General features: G+C 37.4%; 1 protein-coding gene and 1 long non-coding RNA gene across 2 annotated transcripts; both read left to right on the top strand.

Moving 5' to 3' along the window:
• The first annotated feature begins 1,667 nt into the window (after window positions 1–1,667).
• On the top strand, window positions 1,668–11,832 carry LOC141652500 (protein FAR1-RELATED SEQUENCE 5-like). Its single transcript, XM_074460010.1, has 3 exons — window positions 1,668–2,332; window positions 11,230–11,509; window positions 11,743–11,832. The coding sequence occupies exons 1-3, from the start codon at window positions 1,668–1,670 to the stop codon at window positions 11,830–11,832; spliced, it is 1,035 nt and encodes a 344-aa protein (XP_074316111.1).
• Window positions 11,833–11,959: 127 nt separating this feature from the next.
• On the top strand, window positions 11,960–12,877 carry LOC141600297 (uncharacterized). The gene is made up of 2 exons (XR_012524289.1): window positions 11,960–12,267; window positions 12,571–12,877. It is a non-coding gene; the product is annotated as an uncharacterized LOC141600297 (long non-coding RNA).
• Window positions 12,878–18,619: the final 5,742 nt, after the last annotated feature.

Raw genomic sequence — 18,619 nt, 5'->3', positions numbered from 1 at the left:
GTTTGTGGCAGTTGAAAAGACACAACTGTTCACAGAATTTAATCTCTTATACTCAATTAATCCACTATATAAACCCAATAGTACACAACCACTTTTCCATCCTACCTTCATTTCTAAAACCTTTTCCAATAACCAAAACTTTTAATATCTTCAGAAAAGTACTTAATTTTCTTAAAAAAAAAACAATGGACTACACAAAATGCACGATAGTTCCCTACAAGAATGATGCTTATAAACAAAATTTCATGGACCATTATAGGGAATGGAAAGTAAGCCAGTTTTCTTCAAACTGGTTTGATGGAGATGACATTCCTGTGGAGATGGATGTACCATCTCACAGTCGTCCTTTACATCCTTTCCTTACTAATCAGGCATTCCTCCAGATTTTTTTTAATCGACTTGGGAGGGAAGAAAAGAGAAACATGGCCATGGTGTGCAAGGGCTGGTCAAAGTGGTTCCTTATAGGGACGGAGCCAGAGGTAAAGGAGAGGGATTATTACCGAGGCGCGGTTCACGGAAATGAAAATGGTGTAATAACTATCACAAAGATTTATCGGCTCCTTGAAAGATTCTGCATCTGCACGACTATGTCTAGTCGTGCAGAAATAATTAGACATCACAAAAGACAAGAACGACAATTTTTAAAGCAAAGAGAAGAAGAATATGAAATTGAGGAACAGTCTGGGGATGAGGGTTATTATGACTCCGACTGTTAGATTAGTTTAGAAATATGTTGTGTTATCTTGTGTTTATTGTTATTAGGTATTATCTTGTGTTTTTTTTTTTCAGTATAAGCCTTAGTAGGCTTTACCATTTTGAAAGCCTGAAATGGCTTTTGTAAATATTTTTCTAATATTAATGTAATAATATTATGACTATTTGTTTGTTTAATGTCATTAGCATTCAATACATTATATATATGCTTTATCAAAATGGACAACAATATTTCCTATGAACATTAGCAGTAAAATAAATGTTCCTTTAAAGGCATGATAATGGACATTCGCAGGAATACATTATATATGAACCTTTATTCGTACGAAATAAATTCTCGATCTTTGTAGAGCATATTAGAATTGGATTACTTCATTATTGATGCAATAATATTCAATATACTTACTTACTTAACTACTGTTGAACCAGACAATGAGTACAAGTGATGCAACTACGTCTTCTTCTACAAATAACAGCTTTAAAACACCAAGGACAAGAATTGAAACATTAAATGCACTCCAGTACATTCCATTCTGTCCAGAGGAAAAGAAACCTAAAGTAGGACAAGTATTCGAAACGCTAGAATCAGCAGAGTTATTCTACAAAGAATATTGTACAATCAGTGGGTTTACGCCAAGACTTGCAACAACAAAAAGGATTAAAGGCAATGAGTTACCAAACAGTTTTGCATTAAGGAATGTTGTCTGCAATAGGCAAGGTGTAAAGGAAAGTAGGAAAAGGAAGAGGACTGATACTGATACTAATACTGCTGAGAATGATGCGAGAATCGATGTGATGACATAAGCCGTGTGAGGCCGATTACAAGAAATTGATCGTGCATTAGTGCGGTTTAAATACCAAGAAAATGGAACTTATATTGTGCAGTTCGATGAAGCGCATAACCATCCACTTGCTTCCCTGAATCTACAATATTCTTGAAAGGAAACCGAAAAATGACAGAGGTACAGAAGCAATTTGTCACAAAGGTAAAGGTGCTAAAACTAGGTGGTGTGAAAGCCTATAGAGGTTGGAAGGAGTTGTGTGGAGGTTACGACAACATTGGGGCTACTGAGGTTGATTTCAAAAACTTTGTCAGGGACATAAAAACCTACATTGGTAATTTTGATGCACAAATGTTTGTTGAAAATCTTATTGGGAGAAAAGACACATGCAGTTCATTTTACTTTGATTTTATAGTAGATGAAAACAAGTGCCTGGCTGGAGTGTTTTGGGCAGATCCGATCTGCATAAAGAACTACATGCTGTTCGGTGAGGTTTTATCAACAGATGCTACATATGGAACAAACAAGTACGATATGGCTGTGCCTTTCACACGAGTTGATCACCACAAAAGGTGCATAACGTTTGGAGCTGGGTTGAGAGGTGATGAAAGTATTAAGTGTTATACATGGTTGTTCAAGACATTTTTGGAAGCAATGGGCGGGTACCAACCGAGAATTATAATTACTAATCAGGACAAATCAATGAAGTCGGTAGTCCCGGAAGTGTTTAAGGAGTCAACACACAGACTGTGCATGTGGCACATAATGAAGAATCTAAGAGAGAAAGTCAGTTATCAACTGTTTCAAGATGAGGATTTTAAGACCAGGCTCAATAGGTGTGTTTGGAACAACCAACTTGAGCCTGATGAATTCGAAGAACAATGGGGGAAGATAATGACTGATTATCAACTTGTAGAACACGAGTGGTTTGTGGGGTAATATCTGTATAAGACCCTCTAAATTTAGGACTATAACGTAAATTTAACATGCGAATATCGTCATAAAACATAAATACAATAGAGAAACGATAGGGAATAAGAATCAACCTCGGGTCCTTTGATGCACGGCGTAAAGAACAGAAATCAACAGAGATTTCCTCCTAATTGTTGCACCCAAGACCGTCTGAGAAATGCCCTTGTGCTAGAACGTGTTCTCCGATTGCCTTGCAATATTGGGAGAACTTGTTGTGTGTTTTTCTCGAGATGTGAGATCTCGGTTTCAGAGAAAACTTAATCTCCAAAACCCTAGTTTTTCTGTAAATGAAAATCACTAGGTCAAAAGGAGAGTGAGCCTCTCCTTTTGTTGCCTCGGTCCGCGGGTCATGAGAGGAGGGAGTGGGCTTTCCACTTTCTCCTCATTTAACTCGTGATCCGATTGAACCGACCCCATTCGCTAAAATGTATATGACGCGTTTTTTATTATAAATCGTCATCGGTTATCGGCTATTAAAACATCAACTAATAATACGGGTTAGTTGAAATATTAATGCATGTCCGACAAAGACGATATTGTATAATTAATATTCAATATACATTTAATTAAATATAAAACGCTTATATTTAATTTTACGAATTAACTGGTTAATTCGCCTTAGCTCATAATATTTAATCCGTATTAAATATAATATCTCAACATCACATTTTTGACTAATTACTAGTCAAATAACTCGGACTAACTGGTTAGTCAAATTTGGCATCTACATGACTGTATTTTCATACCGTCACGTCTCTCAAACGTATCCTATAGGTGTGACTTTTAGGGACCAGTTGATCACCGCCATCTGTATGACAATAACGTCAAACTTATCTAGCAAGCCAACCGTTATTGATAAACGTGGATCAACTGATAATAATACCAAAAGTATGCCCTTTGATCCTTTTAGAGGTTTATAAGTCCTTGCACTAACTGTTAAGGACACCAACCCCAACAAGCTCCCACTTGTCCGTACAAGTGTATGTGCAATGACGTTATCCGCACTAACTGGAGGACACAAGCTCCAACAAACTCCCACTTGTCCGTACAAGTGTATGTGCGATAACCGATTCTCATATTCATTTAAAATTTCTCCCACTCAATGTAAAACAATTTGCAGATCTAGATCCGCAAAGGTCGTATTCTACAATCGATCTGGATCAAGAGTGGTTTCCCCGACTAGAGAGTAACTTAACTGATAAAGCGAATCCGTATCCGAGCATGGCCATGCATTTCGATTCTGACTCCTCGAGTGGCCCCGAGAAATATCGAGTACACGATAAAGGCTGAATATTTCCTTCAACTCGACTCCTTCCGATCTAAGCACAGCATGAAATGACCCAGAAAAAATCTACTTGGCCCCCTGTTACGGATGACCGTGAGAAAGAAACCAAAGTCACCCAAAATCTGCCTTAGTCTCAAGAGACAGTCGATAGTCAAAAGAATCGACTCTTAGGATCACCATGGAAGTCCTATCCACGACCGGGCATTGAATGTTATAAAACATTTAGGACTCCACGTCGATGTCACAATTGTGTCCTACGAAATATCCGTATAAATCGCCTCTGTGATTGGTCAGTCAACCGGTTGACTTATGGCTAGTTGAACCCACCATCAACCAACGTCACAAAATAATTGCCAGAGTTATCAGCTCATGCGGGCAATTAAGGACTAAAAAATATAATGTTCGTTCAGTTCACTTTGTGGTGTTCAAAATTTGTCGTACAAATCCACATGGAAAAACAAAATATATATAAAATATCAAAACGATGATGTTGTATAGAGTACAAAAGCGAATGAATCTAGTCCATAAAAGAGTACTACAACTTAGGAACACGTTTAATTCCCATGGAATTAACGTGCCCTTCATGCTTATCTTGTCGTAATGCTTTAGTGAGAGGATCTGCTATGTTATCATCTGTAGCAATCTTTTCTATCACTACTTCCTTTTGCTCCACGTAATCTCGGATTAGATGAGCTTTCCGTTGTACATGTCTAGACTTGTTGCTAGACTTTGGCTCCTTAGCTTGGAAGATGGCACCACTATTGTCGCAATAGATGGTGATCGGGTCATTCGAACTAGGCACTACAGATAGCCCATGTAAGAATTGACGCATCCATATCGCTTCCTTTGTAGCATCAGACGCGGCATAGTACTCGGACTCAGTCGTAGAATCAGAATAACAGATTTGTTTCGAACTCTTCCGGTGATCTGCAGCGCCATTAAGAGTAAAAACGAATCCGGATCGAGATTTCGAGTCATCTCGATCCGTTTGGAAGCTAGCATCTCACAGAATCGGTTGCGCATAGCTTTTGTTCGCCTTCATAAGTCAATGCCCAATCTTTAGTCCTCCGGAGGTACTTAAGAATGTTCTTGACAGACAACCAATGTGGTTCACCTGGATCTTTGTTGGAATCGACTTGTCATACTCAATGCATATGCCACGTCCGGACGTGTGCATATCATGGCATACATGATTGATCCTATAGCCGAAGCATAAGGAATCTGTGTCATGCGCTCTTTCTCTTCCGGTGTCTCTGGTGCCTGAGACTTGCTCAAATGCACCCCTGGAGCCATAGGAAGAAACCCCTTCTTGGAGTTAGTCATCTTTGAATCTCTCTAGGACTTTGTCTATGTAAGACTCTCGATCGAGAGATAACATCCGTCGTGATCTATCTCGATAGATACGGATGCCTAGAATTCTTTGTGCCTCTCCCATATCTTTCATCTGGAAATGGTTTTTCAACCATACTTTCACCGAAGTTAAGAGAGGTATGTCATTCCCAATCAGGAGTATGTCGTCAACATACAATATTAGGAAAACAATCTTGCTCCCACTCGACTTGATATATAGACATGGTTCCTCGACCGATCGAGTAAATCCATTCTCTTTTATCACTTGGTCGAAGCGATGATTCCAACTCCTTGATGCTTGCTTAAGTCCATAAATGGAACGCTTAAGTTTGCATACTTTCTTAGGATGTACTGGATCGATGAAACCTTCGGGTTGTACCATGTACAACTCTTCCTCCAAAAAGCCGTTTAAGAAGGCGGTTTTCACGTCCATTTGCCAAATTTCATAGTCATGAAAAGCGGCAATCGCTAAGATAATCCGAATGGAACGCAACATGACTACGGGTGCAAAAATCTCATCGTAGTGCAAACCTGGCACTTGGGTGAAACCTTTAGCAACTAGTCGTGCTTTGTAGATATCTTGTTGACCTTCCACAGAATGCTTTATCTTGTAAAGCCATTTGCATTGAAGGGGACGAACCTTAGCGGGTAAGTCAACAAGATCCCACACGTTGTTCTCATACATGGAGTCCATCTCGGATTGCATGGCCTCAAGCCATAGCTTTGAGTCGAATCTGGTCATGGCACCTTTATAGGTTGCGGGTTCACTACTCGTTAAGAGTAGAATGTCATCTATGTCATGTTCCTCGACCATACCAATGTATCTGTCCAGAGGAATAGAGACTCTTCCCGACCTCCTAGGTTCCTCAGAATGTTAACATAGGGATTGAAGGAATAGGTTCCTCCAATAGTTGCTCGGTACTTGGTTCTGGAATCTCGACAGATTCGAAGGTTCTATCACTCTTTGCATTCTCGAGAAATTCCTTCTCTAAGAATGTCGCACTAGCCGCAACAAAAACACGTTGTTCGGTTGGCGAATAAAAGTAATGACCAAGCGTTCCTTTAGGATAACCTATAAAGTATGTCTTGACCGATCGCGGGCCGAGCTTATCCTCGTGTCTCCACTTGACATAAGCCTCGCAGCCCCAAACCCGTATAAAGGACAAGTTAGGGACCGTTCCCTTCCATAGTTCATATGGAGTCACAAAATGACTTTAGACGGACTTCGGTTAAGTATTAGAGCGGCTGACATAAGAGCATAACCCCATAATGAATCAGGTAAAACCGTGTGACTCATCATGGATCGAACCATATCAAGTAAAGTTCGATTTCTCCGTTCGGACACACCATTCAATTGAGGTGTTCCAGGTGGAGTTAACTGTAGGGCAATCCCACAGTCCTTTAGGTGTTGATCAAACTCGTGAGAAAGATACTCGCCACCACGATCCGAACGCAGTGTTTTAATCTTTCTACCCAATAGGTTATGTACCCTATTCTGGTATTCTTTGAATTTCTCAAAGGATTCACTTTTGTGCTTCATTAAGTAGACATAGCCATATCTACTTAAATCGTCCGTGAAAGTGATGAAATACCTATAGCCTTCTCGTGCGGTGATTGACATAGGGCCACATACATCCGTGTGTATGAGTCCTAATAGGTCAGCAGCGCGCATTCCAACACCTTTGAAGGAAATACGAGTCATTTTACCGATGAGACATGATTCACACGTGCCAAATGATTGAAAATCAAAGGTCGAGATAGCTCCATGTTTGATGAGCTGTTTTACGCGTTTCTCATTAATGTGTCCCATACGGCAGTGCCATAGATACGTTTGATCTTTGTCACCAACCTTTAACTTTTTATTCATTACGTGTAATATTTCCGTGGTCGGATCTAAAACATAAATTCCGTTCATGGAGACGCCTTGCCAGTAAATCATATCGTGTAATGAGAAAATGCAAGTATTATTTTCTATTACAAATGAAAAACCAAGTTTATCAAGTGCGTAAACCGAAATAATGTTTTTCGAAAGACTAGGTACATAATAGCAGTCATATAATGACAACTCAAATCCGCTAGGAAGCTGGATCACATATGTCCCCTTTGAGATGGCAGCCACTCTTGCTCCATTCCCAACACGCAGGTCCACCTCACCCTTTACGAGGGGTTCGATGTTTGAGCCCCGCACATGATTACACAGATGAGAACCACAACCAAGATCAAGTACCCAAGTTCCGAAACTTGCGTGGTTAATCTCAATCATATGAATAAAAGTAGAAGAGAGAGAAGACATACCAACAGGTTTAACACGACCTGCCTTTAAGTCCTCATGATAAACAGGACATGTACGCCTCCAATGCCCAGTCTTGTGGCAGTGATGGCATTCCATGTTTTCATTCTTGCTCTTTGTCGTGCCTGATGAGGTGCTCGACTCACCAGGCCCACTCTTACCTGAACCCGACTTCTTGAACTTCGCCTTACCTACTGCTAGGTTTGCCTGAGCTTTGCCCTTACCCTTTCCCTTGTTTGTCACAACGAGAACATCCTGTTTCATGCTCCCACTGAACTTCATGTCCTTCTCGGTCTGTACGAGGAGGGAGTGCAGTTCATGCGGAGTTTTCTTCAAATCATTCATATAGTAATTCGCTCTAAATTGCGAATAACCATCGTGGAGTGAGTGAAGTATACGGTCGATAACAATGTTCTCGCTGATGTTACAATTAAAGGTCTCCAGCTTCTCGACATTCTCAATCATGCTGAGAATGTGTGGGCTAACCGGTTGGCCCTTCTGGAGTCTCGCATCAAAGAAGCGAGTGGTATGCTCATAGGTCACGATTCTCGGTGCTTTCGAGAATTCCTTGGTGAGCGTGGTGAAAATCTTGTTTGCACCATGGGCTATGAAGCGTTTCTGCAAATTGGGTTCCATTGCAAAAATGAGTACGTTTTTAATCGCACCGCTTCCATACGTAAATCATTAAACTTGGTGATTTCAGTGACTCTCTAGCCGTGGGACCTGGGTTTGCCGGGATGGGCTCTAATAGATATTTGAGCTTCCGTCGGCGGCGGCGCATTCCGTAATGCCGCCTCCCGTCCGCGAAGTTTGATCCATCATTCTTGATCGAGTAGACCGATTCATCTGATTCATGAAGATCCGAAGCCAGGACTCACGGTCCAAAGTGGCACTTGGCATTGGGTTATCAGTAGAACCAGCCATTTGTTATTTGCAGTTTAAAAATACGTGATCTACACTGAAAAAGAAAGAAAAACAAAACAAAATAAGCAACTCATCGAGGTGATTTAAGTCTATTAAAAATTCATTTTAACATGTAGACTCTCGCACTTGCATAATTGATCTCCCTCAAGAATGATACAAGTGATCCCAAGATTCAATTTCAGTAAATTGATAAGCCAACTGTTTAGCTAATTCTTCCGTAAGAACTCTTGGTCGATAGATTTCCGTAAATCCTATCTATAGTCCACCACAGTCACAGGATCGTACGAGTGACCATAGTGTTGAGATAAAATAGGTCAATCGGTTCCAACTTACCCGACGTAGAAGGGGTCATATTATGCCTACCGACGAAGAAGGGACTCATTGGAGTTTGACCTATAAAGACTGTTCTCAATTTTTGTTTATACGAGGAAGATCCCATCAACTTAATTATAATTCATTTTAAGTGAACGAATAACTAGCGTCTGCGTGAATGAATCAATTTGGGTGATGGCTTAAAAATCGTGTGACATGAGAATGCCAATGAAAACTAACTCGTGACCTCTATATGTGTCAGTTTTCATGCAATAATTAGGTGGTTTGGTTTTTAGGCGGAATATGATGCATACTATCGTTACGGAAAAATAAATAAAAGAATGCAATACGTAAATAAAAATTCCTAGTGTGGCCTATCCTAGTAAAATAAAAGATAAAACAACTTTGGAATCCACCGTTGGACCCGAGAAGCTTGTCTTGATGTTCCATCTTGATCCAAGTAGCGGGAGTGAGCATCCGGTCTCCATCTTTGGACTTCTCAAAAATTACAATTTAAAATTACAAATATAAACCCATTTACATTCTAATTAAAAAACTGTAATTAAAAGAAATAAAATGGAGATACGAGATCTCAAAATACAACCAAGACCGTGTTCCATCATTACGGTAACACGTTCTACTAAGGCCACACTAAGTTACAACCGTTTGCAAAAAATAAATAAATACGTAATAAAAGGCATTCAAGGTATTCAACAAAACGATAATTAAATGCATCAACTAAAAACAAATTCATTCGTGACATAATTCTGTAATTATGTTAAATTTATCCAAACCACCCTTTAATGATTAAAATTCATGTGATAAAACCGCTTTTATCAATTTAATTTTAATCTAATACAGTCCGTTACTTTAAATACACGTTAAAATAACTTAATGGTACGTGTGTGAACCGTTTCACAATCATAGCGAGTGTACAATATCCGTATAAAGTACATAATAAGGCCAAAAGAAAATTTAAAGCAAAAAGAATAAATTTTCAAAGCTGCCAAAACAAAATCCCTCGATCCAGGGACATAAGTGCTCGATCGAGGAACAAAAGGGCTCGATCGACTGAACTGCAAGTCGATCGAGAGGATAGCCAATCAGAAAGTGCTCGATCGACTAAACTGATGGTCGATCGAGTACTTTTATCAGCAAATCTGCTCGATCGAGTACGAGGACAACTCGATCGAGCAGTAGGTTTTGAAAGGGGTCGATCGAGTACAACAGGGACTCGATCGAGCAAAAACATGACAGAAATAGCACTCGATCGAGTAGAAATACGCTCGATCGAATGCAAACATGGCTGAAAATTCAAAACCCTCGTGAAAACAGTTTGTCGAGACAAAATCAATTGCAATTTTGATCAAAAACGCATCAAAACAATTTAACAATTGACAAAACTTGACATATTGTTATAATTTCCGTATAAAACAACAATATGCACAAAAACAAAACGTAAAAAGTGAATCAACCGTGTAAAACATGTCACGGTTTCAACAAAAACGCAACATCCGTGTATACAAGGCACGGATTTCGAGACAAACACAACCGTTTCAAAATCGTTTTATGAAAAACACATAGAAAAATTTACGTGGCCTCGCTCTGATACCACTTGTGGGGTAATATCCGTATAAGACCCTCTAAATTTAGGACTATAACGTAAATTTAACATGCGAATATCGTCATAAAACATAAATACAATAGAGAAACGATAGGGAATAAGAATCAACCTCGGGTCCTTTGATGCACGGCGTAAAGAACAGAAATCAACAGAGATTTCCTCCTAATTGTTGCACCCAAGACCGGCTGAGAAATGCCCTTGTGCTAGAACGTGTTCTCCGATTGCCTTGCAATATTGGGAGAACTTGTTGTGTGTTTTTCTCGAGATGTGAGATCTCGGTTTCAGAGAAAACTTAATCTCCAAAACCCTAGTTTTTCTGTAAATGAAAATCACTAGGTCAAAAGGAGAGTGAGCCTCTCCTTTTGTTGCCTCGGTCCGCGGGTCATGAGAGGAGGGAGTGGGCTTTCCACTTTCTCCTCATTTAACTCGTGATCCGATTGAACCGACCCCATTCGCTAAAATGTATATGACGCGTTTTTTATTATAAATCGTCATCGGTTATCGGCTATTAAAACATCAACTAATAATACGGGTTAGTTGAAATATTAATGCATGTCCGACAAAGACGATATTGTATAATTAATATTCAATATACATTTAATTAAATATAAAACGCTTATATTTAATTTTACGAATTAACTGGTTAATTCGCCTTAGCTCATAATATTTAATCCGTATTAAATATAATATCTCAACATCACATTTTTGACTAATTACTAGTCAAATAACTCGGACTAACTGGTTAGTCAAATTTGGCATCTACATGACTGTATTTTCATATCGTCAAGTCTCTCAAACGTATCCTATAGGTGTGACTTTTAGGGACCAGTTGATCACCGCCATCTGTATGACAATAACGTCAAACTTATCTAGCAAGCCAACCGTTATTGATAAACGTGGATCAACTGATAATAATACCAAAAGTATGCCCTTTGATCCTTTTAGAGGTCTATAAGTCCTTGCACTAACTGTTAAGGACACCAACCCCAACATGGTTTTCAGATTTGTACGATCTCAGGGAACAGTGGCTCCCTGCCTATTTTAAAGATGTTTCAATGTCTGGCTTGATGAGGGTTACTTCTAGGTCTGAGAGCGAAAACAGTTTCTTTGACAGGTTCCTCACACCTCATTTGACCCTTGTTGAGTTTTGGGTGTGCTATGAGATTGCCTTGGAAGCACAAAGACACAAGCAGTCCAAATTGAACAGTGACAACAAACACTCTGAAATCCCACGGAAAACAAAGTCAAACCTTGAAGTCCATGCTTCTGAAATGTACTCGCACAACATTTTCAAAGACTTCCAAACAGAATTGGTTGCAGCTTTGTCTGATTGCCGTTTTAAAGATGTGGAGAAGATTGATGAGACAAAAATATATATTCTAACAGACTTGCAGATGCCAAATAAGTCATGGAACATAGCATATTCGCCAGATAACATGAAGATTACTTATTCCTGTTCTATGTTTGAGAGAATGGGCTTGTTGTGCAGGCACTGCCTTTGGATTCTATACAACTAAGATTTTCAGAAAATACCAGAACAGTACATAATGCAAAGATGGACAAAAGCTGCAATGAGTAAGCCTGTTTTTGATAAACATGGCAAACTGATAGATGTCTCTCAAAAGTTTTTCGACCGAGAAAAGTTTGAGTCTTGAGTATGTGGCAAGAGGTTTATTCTTGTGTCGGCGTAGTGAGTGTGATGATAACGACATGAAGCTTTTGATTGAAAAACTGAGAGATATTAGATTGGATATGATTAGTAACAGAAGTGTACCAGCAAAGAAGAAAGACAAGATGAAAGAAATAGAAAAGTACGTGGGCTGCAAAATACCTCAGAAGTTGGTGATTCATGTTCCTAAAAAATCTAAAAACAAGGGTAGGACCAAGCGCAAGAGAATTGAATCACAAATGTTAAAAGCCCTAAAGAAGAGAGGAAAAGAGAAGAGGTACTGCAAAACATGTGGCCGCCAAGGACACAACTCTAGGACTTGCAAAGAAACAAACCATCTGACAGGTATGTATAATTTGGTTTCTTGTTAAAGCATATTACATTAATGTTAAATAATTATTAAATTATACAAGCATAGCGCATAGTGTTTACCTTCCAAAATCATTAATCTTATATGGAGGCACATAAGCTCTTTGTGCAATGAACATTATGGTTGTTTTGAAGGCACAGATGAGAATTTCAGCAATGTATATTTGGTTAACATTAAATCTATTATCAATTTAGTTGTTCAATTTGGCCATTTTCTCCTTATAAAATCTGATATTTAATTTACATTTTGTTGCATATTCACCAAATACTACCATGAAGATGACGACGATGAAGGAGATGAATCTGATGATGTGGAGGACGACGATGAAGAAGATGAATCTGATAACGAAGTGGAAGGTGCAAATTTTTTATTCAAGAATAGACATCCATAATATACACTACGAGAACATTCTTAAAGGCTTGTATGCACAATTCGATTTTAATGCCAAAGTACATTACTCTTATAGGGAAAGTATATTACATTTGTATTAAAGGATCATTATTGTTGTTCTGCAAGGAACATTCTTAAAGGCTTGTATGTACATTACTCTTATAACCAAAGTATATTACATTTGTATTAAAGGTTCATTATTGTTGTTCTGCAAGGAACATTCTTAAAGGCTTGTATGTACATTACTCTTATAGCCAAAGTACATTACTCTTATAGCCAAAGTATATTACATTTGTATTAAAGGTTTATTATTGTTGTTCTGCAGGGACATCATCAACTTGATTGGAATTGTTTTCCCAGAGTACAATAATTTTAAGGCGTTTTGCACAATAAACATTGTTATTGTTCAGCAAGAACATAATAAACTTTATTGAAATTTATTTCCGGAATATAACACTCTCTTGAATTAAAATTTTTTCAAACTTCAGGTTGTACGACTAGAAGCTTCCTCAATATATGTTACATTACTCACACACATGTCACAAACGAAACAAAAAAAAAGTTTTTATAGCTTCAATTCAGCATCTTCCTCATCTTCATCGTCATATTCTTCCCATGGCAGTGGGTTTGAACGGAAATCTATTGCCTTCTTTAGTACAGCATCAAAACATACATTGCCTTCTGTTGAAATCATATATGAAATGTATTTCTTCTGCAGAATCAGTAGGGGAGCATCCTAGCAAAATAAAGAAAACAAGGGGTTAGAACATGTACAAATGTGTACTAAATTATGTATTAAAAATAATTGTATTACTTCTGAAACTCACATCGCCTTTTTTAAGCCCACAGGTCCAATTTAGATTACACTTAAATGTCTCCATATGTCTCATAACGTAAACACCACAATCAGTCTTGTTAGTGTTGTTTCTCCACTTCATCTTTGCAAGAATAGGCTGCAGTTTTTTAATGCGATCAACTTTTACCTTTGAAACACCGATGTCTTTCAAGTATTCTGCTAGAACATTACGCTGGCGGAGAAGGGGGGCAAGAAAACATTAGGACACTAATAATTATGAGGTACAATATCACAAAAATAAGAAAATTAAGGCAGACACAAAATTTTTGGGGAAGGTACACTCTATGTAAAGTCATTGTACATTCACAATAATGAATAAGAACAGTATGTAGTGCTGTTAAGAAAAAGAGAGCATAGAATCTTACAAAAGACAGTGGTCTATCGTGGAAAAATTCTTCTGGTTTTCCGTCACAATGCACATTATCAATGATGATGAACTTATACTTGTTGCTGTCAATGACTAGTAAATGTAATGCCTTTTATATATAACTGGGAAGAAGAACTGTAGATTTTAAAAGATTTAATTAGGCAACAAGCAAATTAAATATAACATGCAGAAAGAGTGTATATTGTCAATGCTAACCAAATTAATTCTATCTGGGTTAACCGAGAATTGGGTAAACTCTTCTTTCATTATATCCTTAATCACGATAAAATTTTCAACAGTGTCCAGTTCTCCATGAAGCATCATCTGTATGCAAGACAAGTAAAGTTTTTGATGTTAATCAAGGGAAAAAACATTAGAAAATTTACTTGTTGAAATAAATTTATATAAATATTTGACTTACGTGACATTTGTGGTGAAAAAAATCGATAAGGCTCGGAAGAGTTTCTTCTAGATTCCTTGGCATTCAAAAGTTTTGCCCAACAATCGATCACATCACTCGTTAAATATTTAGATTGTCGTAGCGTTGCCATTTCAATACGCCGAAGAGAAATTTCACCCACATGCACAAGAAGTTCCCTGGTTCAGGACTACCAGTGTTAACTCAAAACAGGATACAGAACATTTTAAATTTAAATATTGTACATTAGTAGAGATATATATATATATATATACCTGGCTAAATCGGTATGTTTTCCTCTACTATACGACACATAATCAGCAATGCAATTCTGAAACTCAGTAAGAGGAGTAATAATGCATTTATATGTGCTTAGTAAATTACGATTTGCAAGGATGCTCAGAGACTCTGGTTGACTTCTTTCATGTTCATGAACATTTTCATTGTTAATGACTTTGCCCTTGGTAGTGTCACCACTGTCAACCAGATTATGCTTATTTATACTCTTGTCATTTGTATTACTCACATCTGTCATGTTCTCATTCTTCTCACAAGCATCATAGCCATCTGGTATAATATTCCCTTCTGTACAACCTACCTCCATTGTTCTCTTCTTAACCCTAACAGTCTCATTGTTGTCAGGGACACCAATATCACCGGTACTCTTCTCTTTCTTTCCAACTACCTCTTCTTCTATCTTCTCATCCCCAACAGTCTCATCACCCTCGTAGAATTCTTCATCAGACGAATCCAGTTTCTTTGGGAAGGGCTTCTCTTGATACTGCTTCACCTTTGTTAAAACGTCATCACAAACAATGTTGCACTTGGATGAAACCAAAGTGCAAAGATATTTGATTCTCAATATTCGAAGTCCATCCATCTACAAAAGTTAAAATATCTTGAGGATAGGTAACTTATAAACAAGAATGTGCTTTTAATACTTTAAGAAATATCATTTAATTAAACCAAAAGTACATTTACAATTATTGGATATAAATTGTTTAGAAACTTACGTTGGTTTTTGTCAACCCACAAGTCCAATACTGACCCCCCTTGTACGTTTCCATGTGTTTCATTGTGTAAATACCACAGTCAACAACATTTTGATGGTTTCTCCAAGGCATTTTCAATACAGCAGGCTCCATTGCTCTTACTCTTTTCTTCAAATCACCAATGTCATTGAAATATTCTGCCAAAGCATTACGCTGCATGGAAAAATTCAGATCAAACTGTCTAGAGAGACTGTGCAAAAAATATGACATTGTAAAAGAAAAAATAACCAATGAAAGGCAACTGAACAATTACCATATTCCAAGGTTTGTTTCCATAACGAGTTTTTGGGGTTTCATCATGCTGTTGAATATCAAGAATGACAAACTTGTTCTTCTCCATATTGAATACGAACAGGTAAAAATGCTTGTCGGATATTATTGGGAAAAAAAACTGTTTTATATAAGAAAAGATTAGAAGATACAACAGACATAAAATTTGTTACGAGAGTAAATTAGCAGCAGAAAACACTTTGTATTGTCTATATATATTGTTTGAGCTAACCATATCAACTTTTGTTACATCAATAATCCCAGCATGATTTAACTCATTTCTAAAATGCCTCTTGAATACTTCCAATTCTCTTTCAAATTTGAATTCTTTCCTTTGCCCTTGAAATGCTTGCTGCACACACAGAACATAATATTCTTCTATTAATATACACTTGTATAACATAAAATTATTGTAATATAGAATGAAATAAAATTTTACATACAAATACGAGGGTTGAAGCAAAGAATCGATGTGGTGCTGAAGATTTTCTTTCAAGTTCATTGAAATTCAAGTAAGCTGACCAACAATCAACACAAAGATCATCTGCTATATACCGAGGTGGTTTTAGAGATGCAAAAAGATATCGGGTACCCACGACATTCTTAAACTCAATGAGCTTCTCACTTTGGTTCGGACGTTACACAAAACAAGTCGAGTTAATTACACATATGTACATTTATCTTTATTAATAATGCACATAATACCCAAACGAAATGTCTGAGAATGATTAAATAAAAGAAACATAATGAGTAGAATAAAATATACCTAGCAAGAACAGTGCCTTTTCCCTTGGTGTAGTAGACGTAGTCAGCAATACAGTGCTGAAACTTAGATGGCTCTGTACATGGGTTAGTGTCTCCTCTTAGTAAATCAAGTTCAGTACTAATATCTAAGCTTGGATTGGGATTGGTTGCCTTGGGTTCTTCACTATAATCTTCAGATAACATGCTACATACAAGGGTATTTATAAGATTATCCGTATTGGCTTCTTCCTCATTCTCCACGTCACTATCAACATAAAGATGCTTCAAATCATTTCGTACATTTTTGTCATCATCTTTCTTGTTGTCTTCATTCCCATTTTCACACTCCCCTTCTGATACCTCTTTCTTGTTGTCTTCATTCCCATTTTCAACCTTGTTATGTTCATTCACATTGTAAACTAATTCACCTTCTTTTCTCAATGCACAAGGCTTCTGGAGTAGTTGAAATGTATCAAATTAAAGAACAATACACTTAAGCACCAAGTTAACATAATATAACAAAAAATATGATCAACATATTTACCTTTTTGTATGTATAAAAAATCGGCCTCTTCAATGACATGCTTTCAACCTGAATACTATTTTTTAAAGTTATGTTTACATTATTCAAAGCTTCAACAACCAAAGGATGATTACTAACATCACTCTCAGCAGCAGGAACAACATCTGGAATATCAGCAACATTAATACCAACAGAACTTTCACTATCAGCGAAGCTGTGCTCATTTGACAAATTGAGTAAACTAAATGCATGATCACAGAGCTTCTGAGCAGTCATGTTCTCCTTAATTATTGATGCTCCTTTTTCTAACTTAGCCTTAACAGATGATATGTTCTGAGCTAAACTAGTCATACATTTAGCAAGATCAAGAATATACTCCTCCGTGTAGTCCTTTGTTTGATAGACAGATTCGACACCTATATTGTCAACCATCTCCTTCATTGGTGCTTCCAACTTACCATTTCCAAACATACCGCTTTTCATCTCATCCTTCTCTCTCGATGATAACAAACTACTAGTCCAACCTACCAACGTATAATAATCTCTTTCAACTTTTCGTTCCACATGAACAACGCGATCAACATAGATGAGCTGCAAAAAAAAAAAAATAATTACAAGCGAATGAAAACGTACCTTCCAAAAACAACAGTGGCCCGCCGAAGTGAGTCTCCTTTTCCACCCACTCAATCTTGCTTTCTTGCAAACTTTTTAACAAAAAGGAACACCAATTGTAATCTTTGATTTCATCAACATTCATCAACGATTTTAAAACATGATGATTAACCAAAAGCTTTTGCGTGTTTCTCATTAGCAAAGAAACAGGAAACACAACAAAGTTAACCCTGAATTCATCACCACCATGATGATGATTTATCAACCAATTCTCAAGCGTTTTGAGTGGAACTTGTCCACCTTTTATACCAAATTGTTGTTTCCATTTGCCATAAAACTCTTGAAACTCTTCTGATTCAGTATGAGTTTTGGATAATTCAAGTGTTTTAGGGCTTTGGAAATCCAAATGTTGATCTTACATCAGAAACCTTCAAGTACAACTTCTCACCATCAAGAAGATCGATACAGTTTTGATATGGGTTATACTGCTTAATTAACCAGTACCCATGCTTTAAAGGAATGGAACGAACTCTTAACCAAAACAGCCCACTAAATCCAATCTCTTGTAGCGCGCACCACTGTTCGTATGACAAACGTTCAACTACCTCAATTACTCCTGTAGGAAACATTCTCGTATATGCACTTTTAAACGAAGAGAAATCAAACTTCTGCTTACACTTGGAACCCAATACCATCTTATTACTTACTTTACCCTTTTGAGGACTTTCTTTCTTTGCAGTAACAATTTGTTTATTAACAGAAACAATTTGTTTCTTAACTGCAAGATCATCGTCACTTTCTTCATTTATCTTCTTTGCGAAAGATTGTATAGACTTATATTTACTGTTAATAGTAGCTGATTTACGCTTTCTTGTAAATGGAGCACACTCATTTTTACCATTAGTGGAACTTTCAGTTGGTGGAAAAATAAAAGTAACTTTTCTCCGCTTTTCAGATTTTTTATCTTCCTGCTCCATAGTCTGTAATAATAAAATGAAATTACAAAACAAGTAGAGATAATCAGCAGTTATCTAATTTTAGGAAATGTACATTAATCACAAATATAATGTTCTTTTATATGATTCAGAACAATTT

This window comes from Silene latifolia, chromosome 1, assembly GCF_048544455.1.
Source record: "Silene latifolia isolate original U9 population chromosome 1, ASM4854445v1, whole genome shotgun sequence".
NCBI lineage: Eukaryota > Viridiplantae > Streptophyta > Magnoliopsida > Caryophyllales > Caryophyllaceae > Silene > Silene latifolia.
This window is presented reverse-complemented; position numbering and strand designations above follow the sequence as displayed.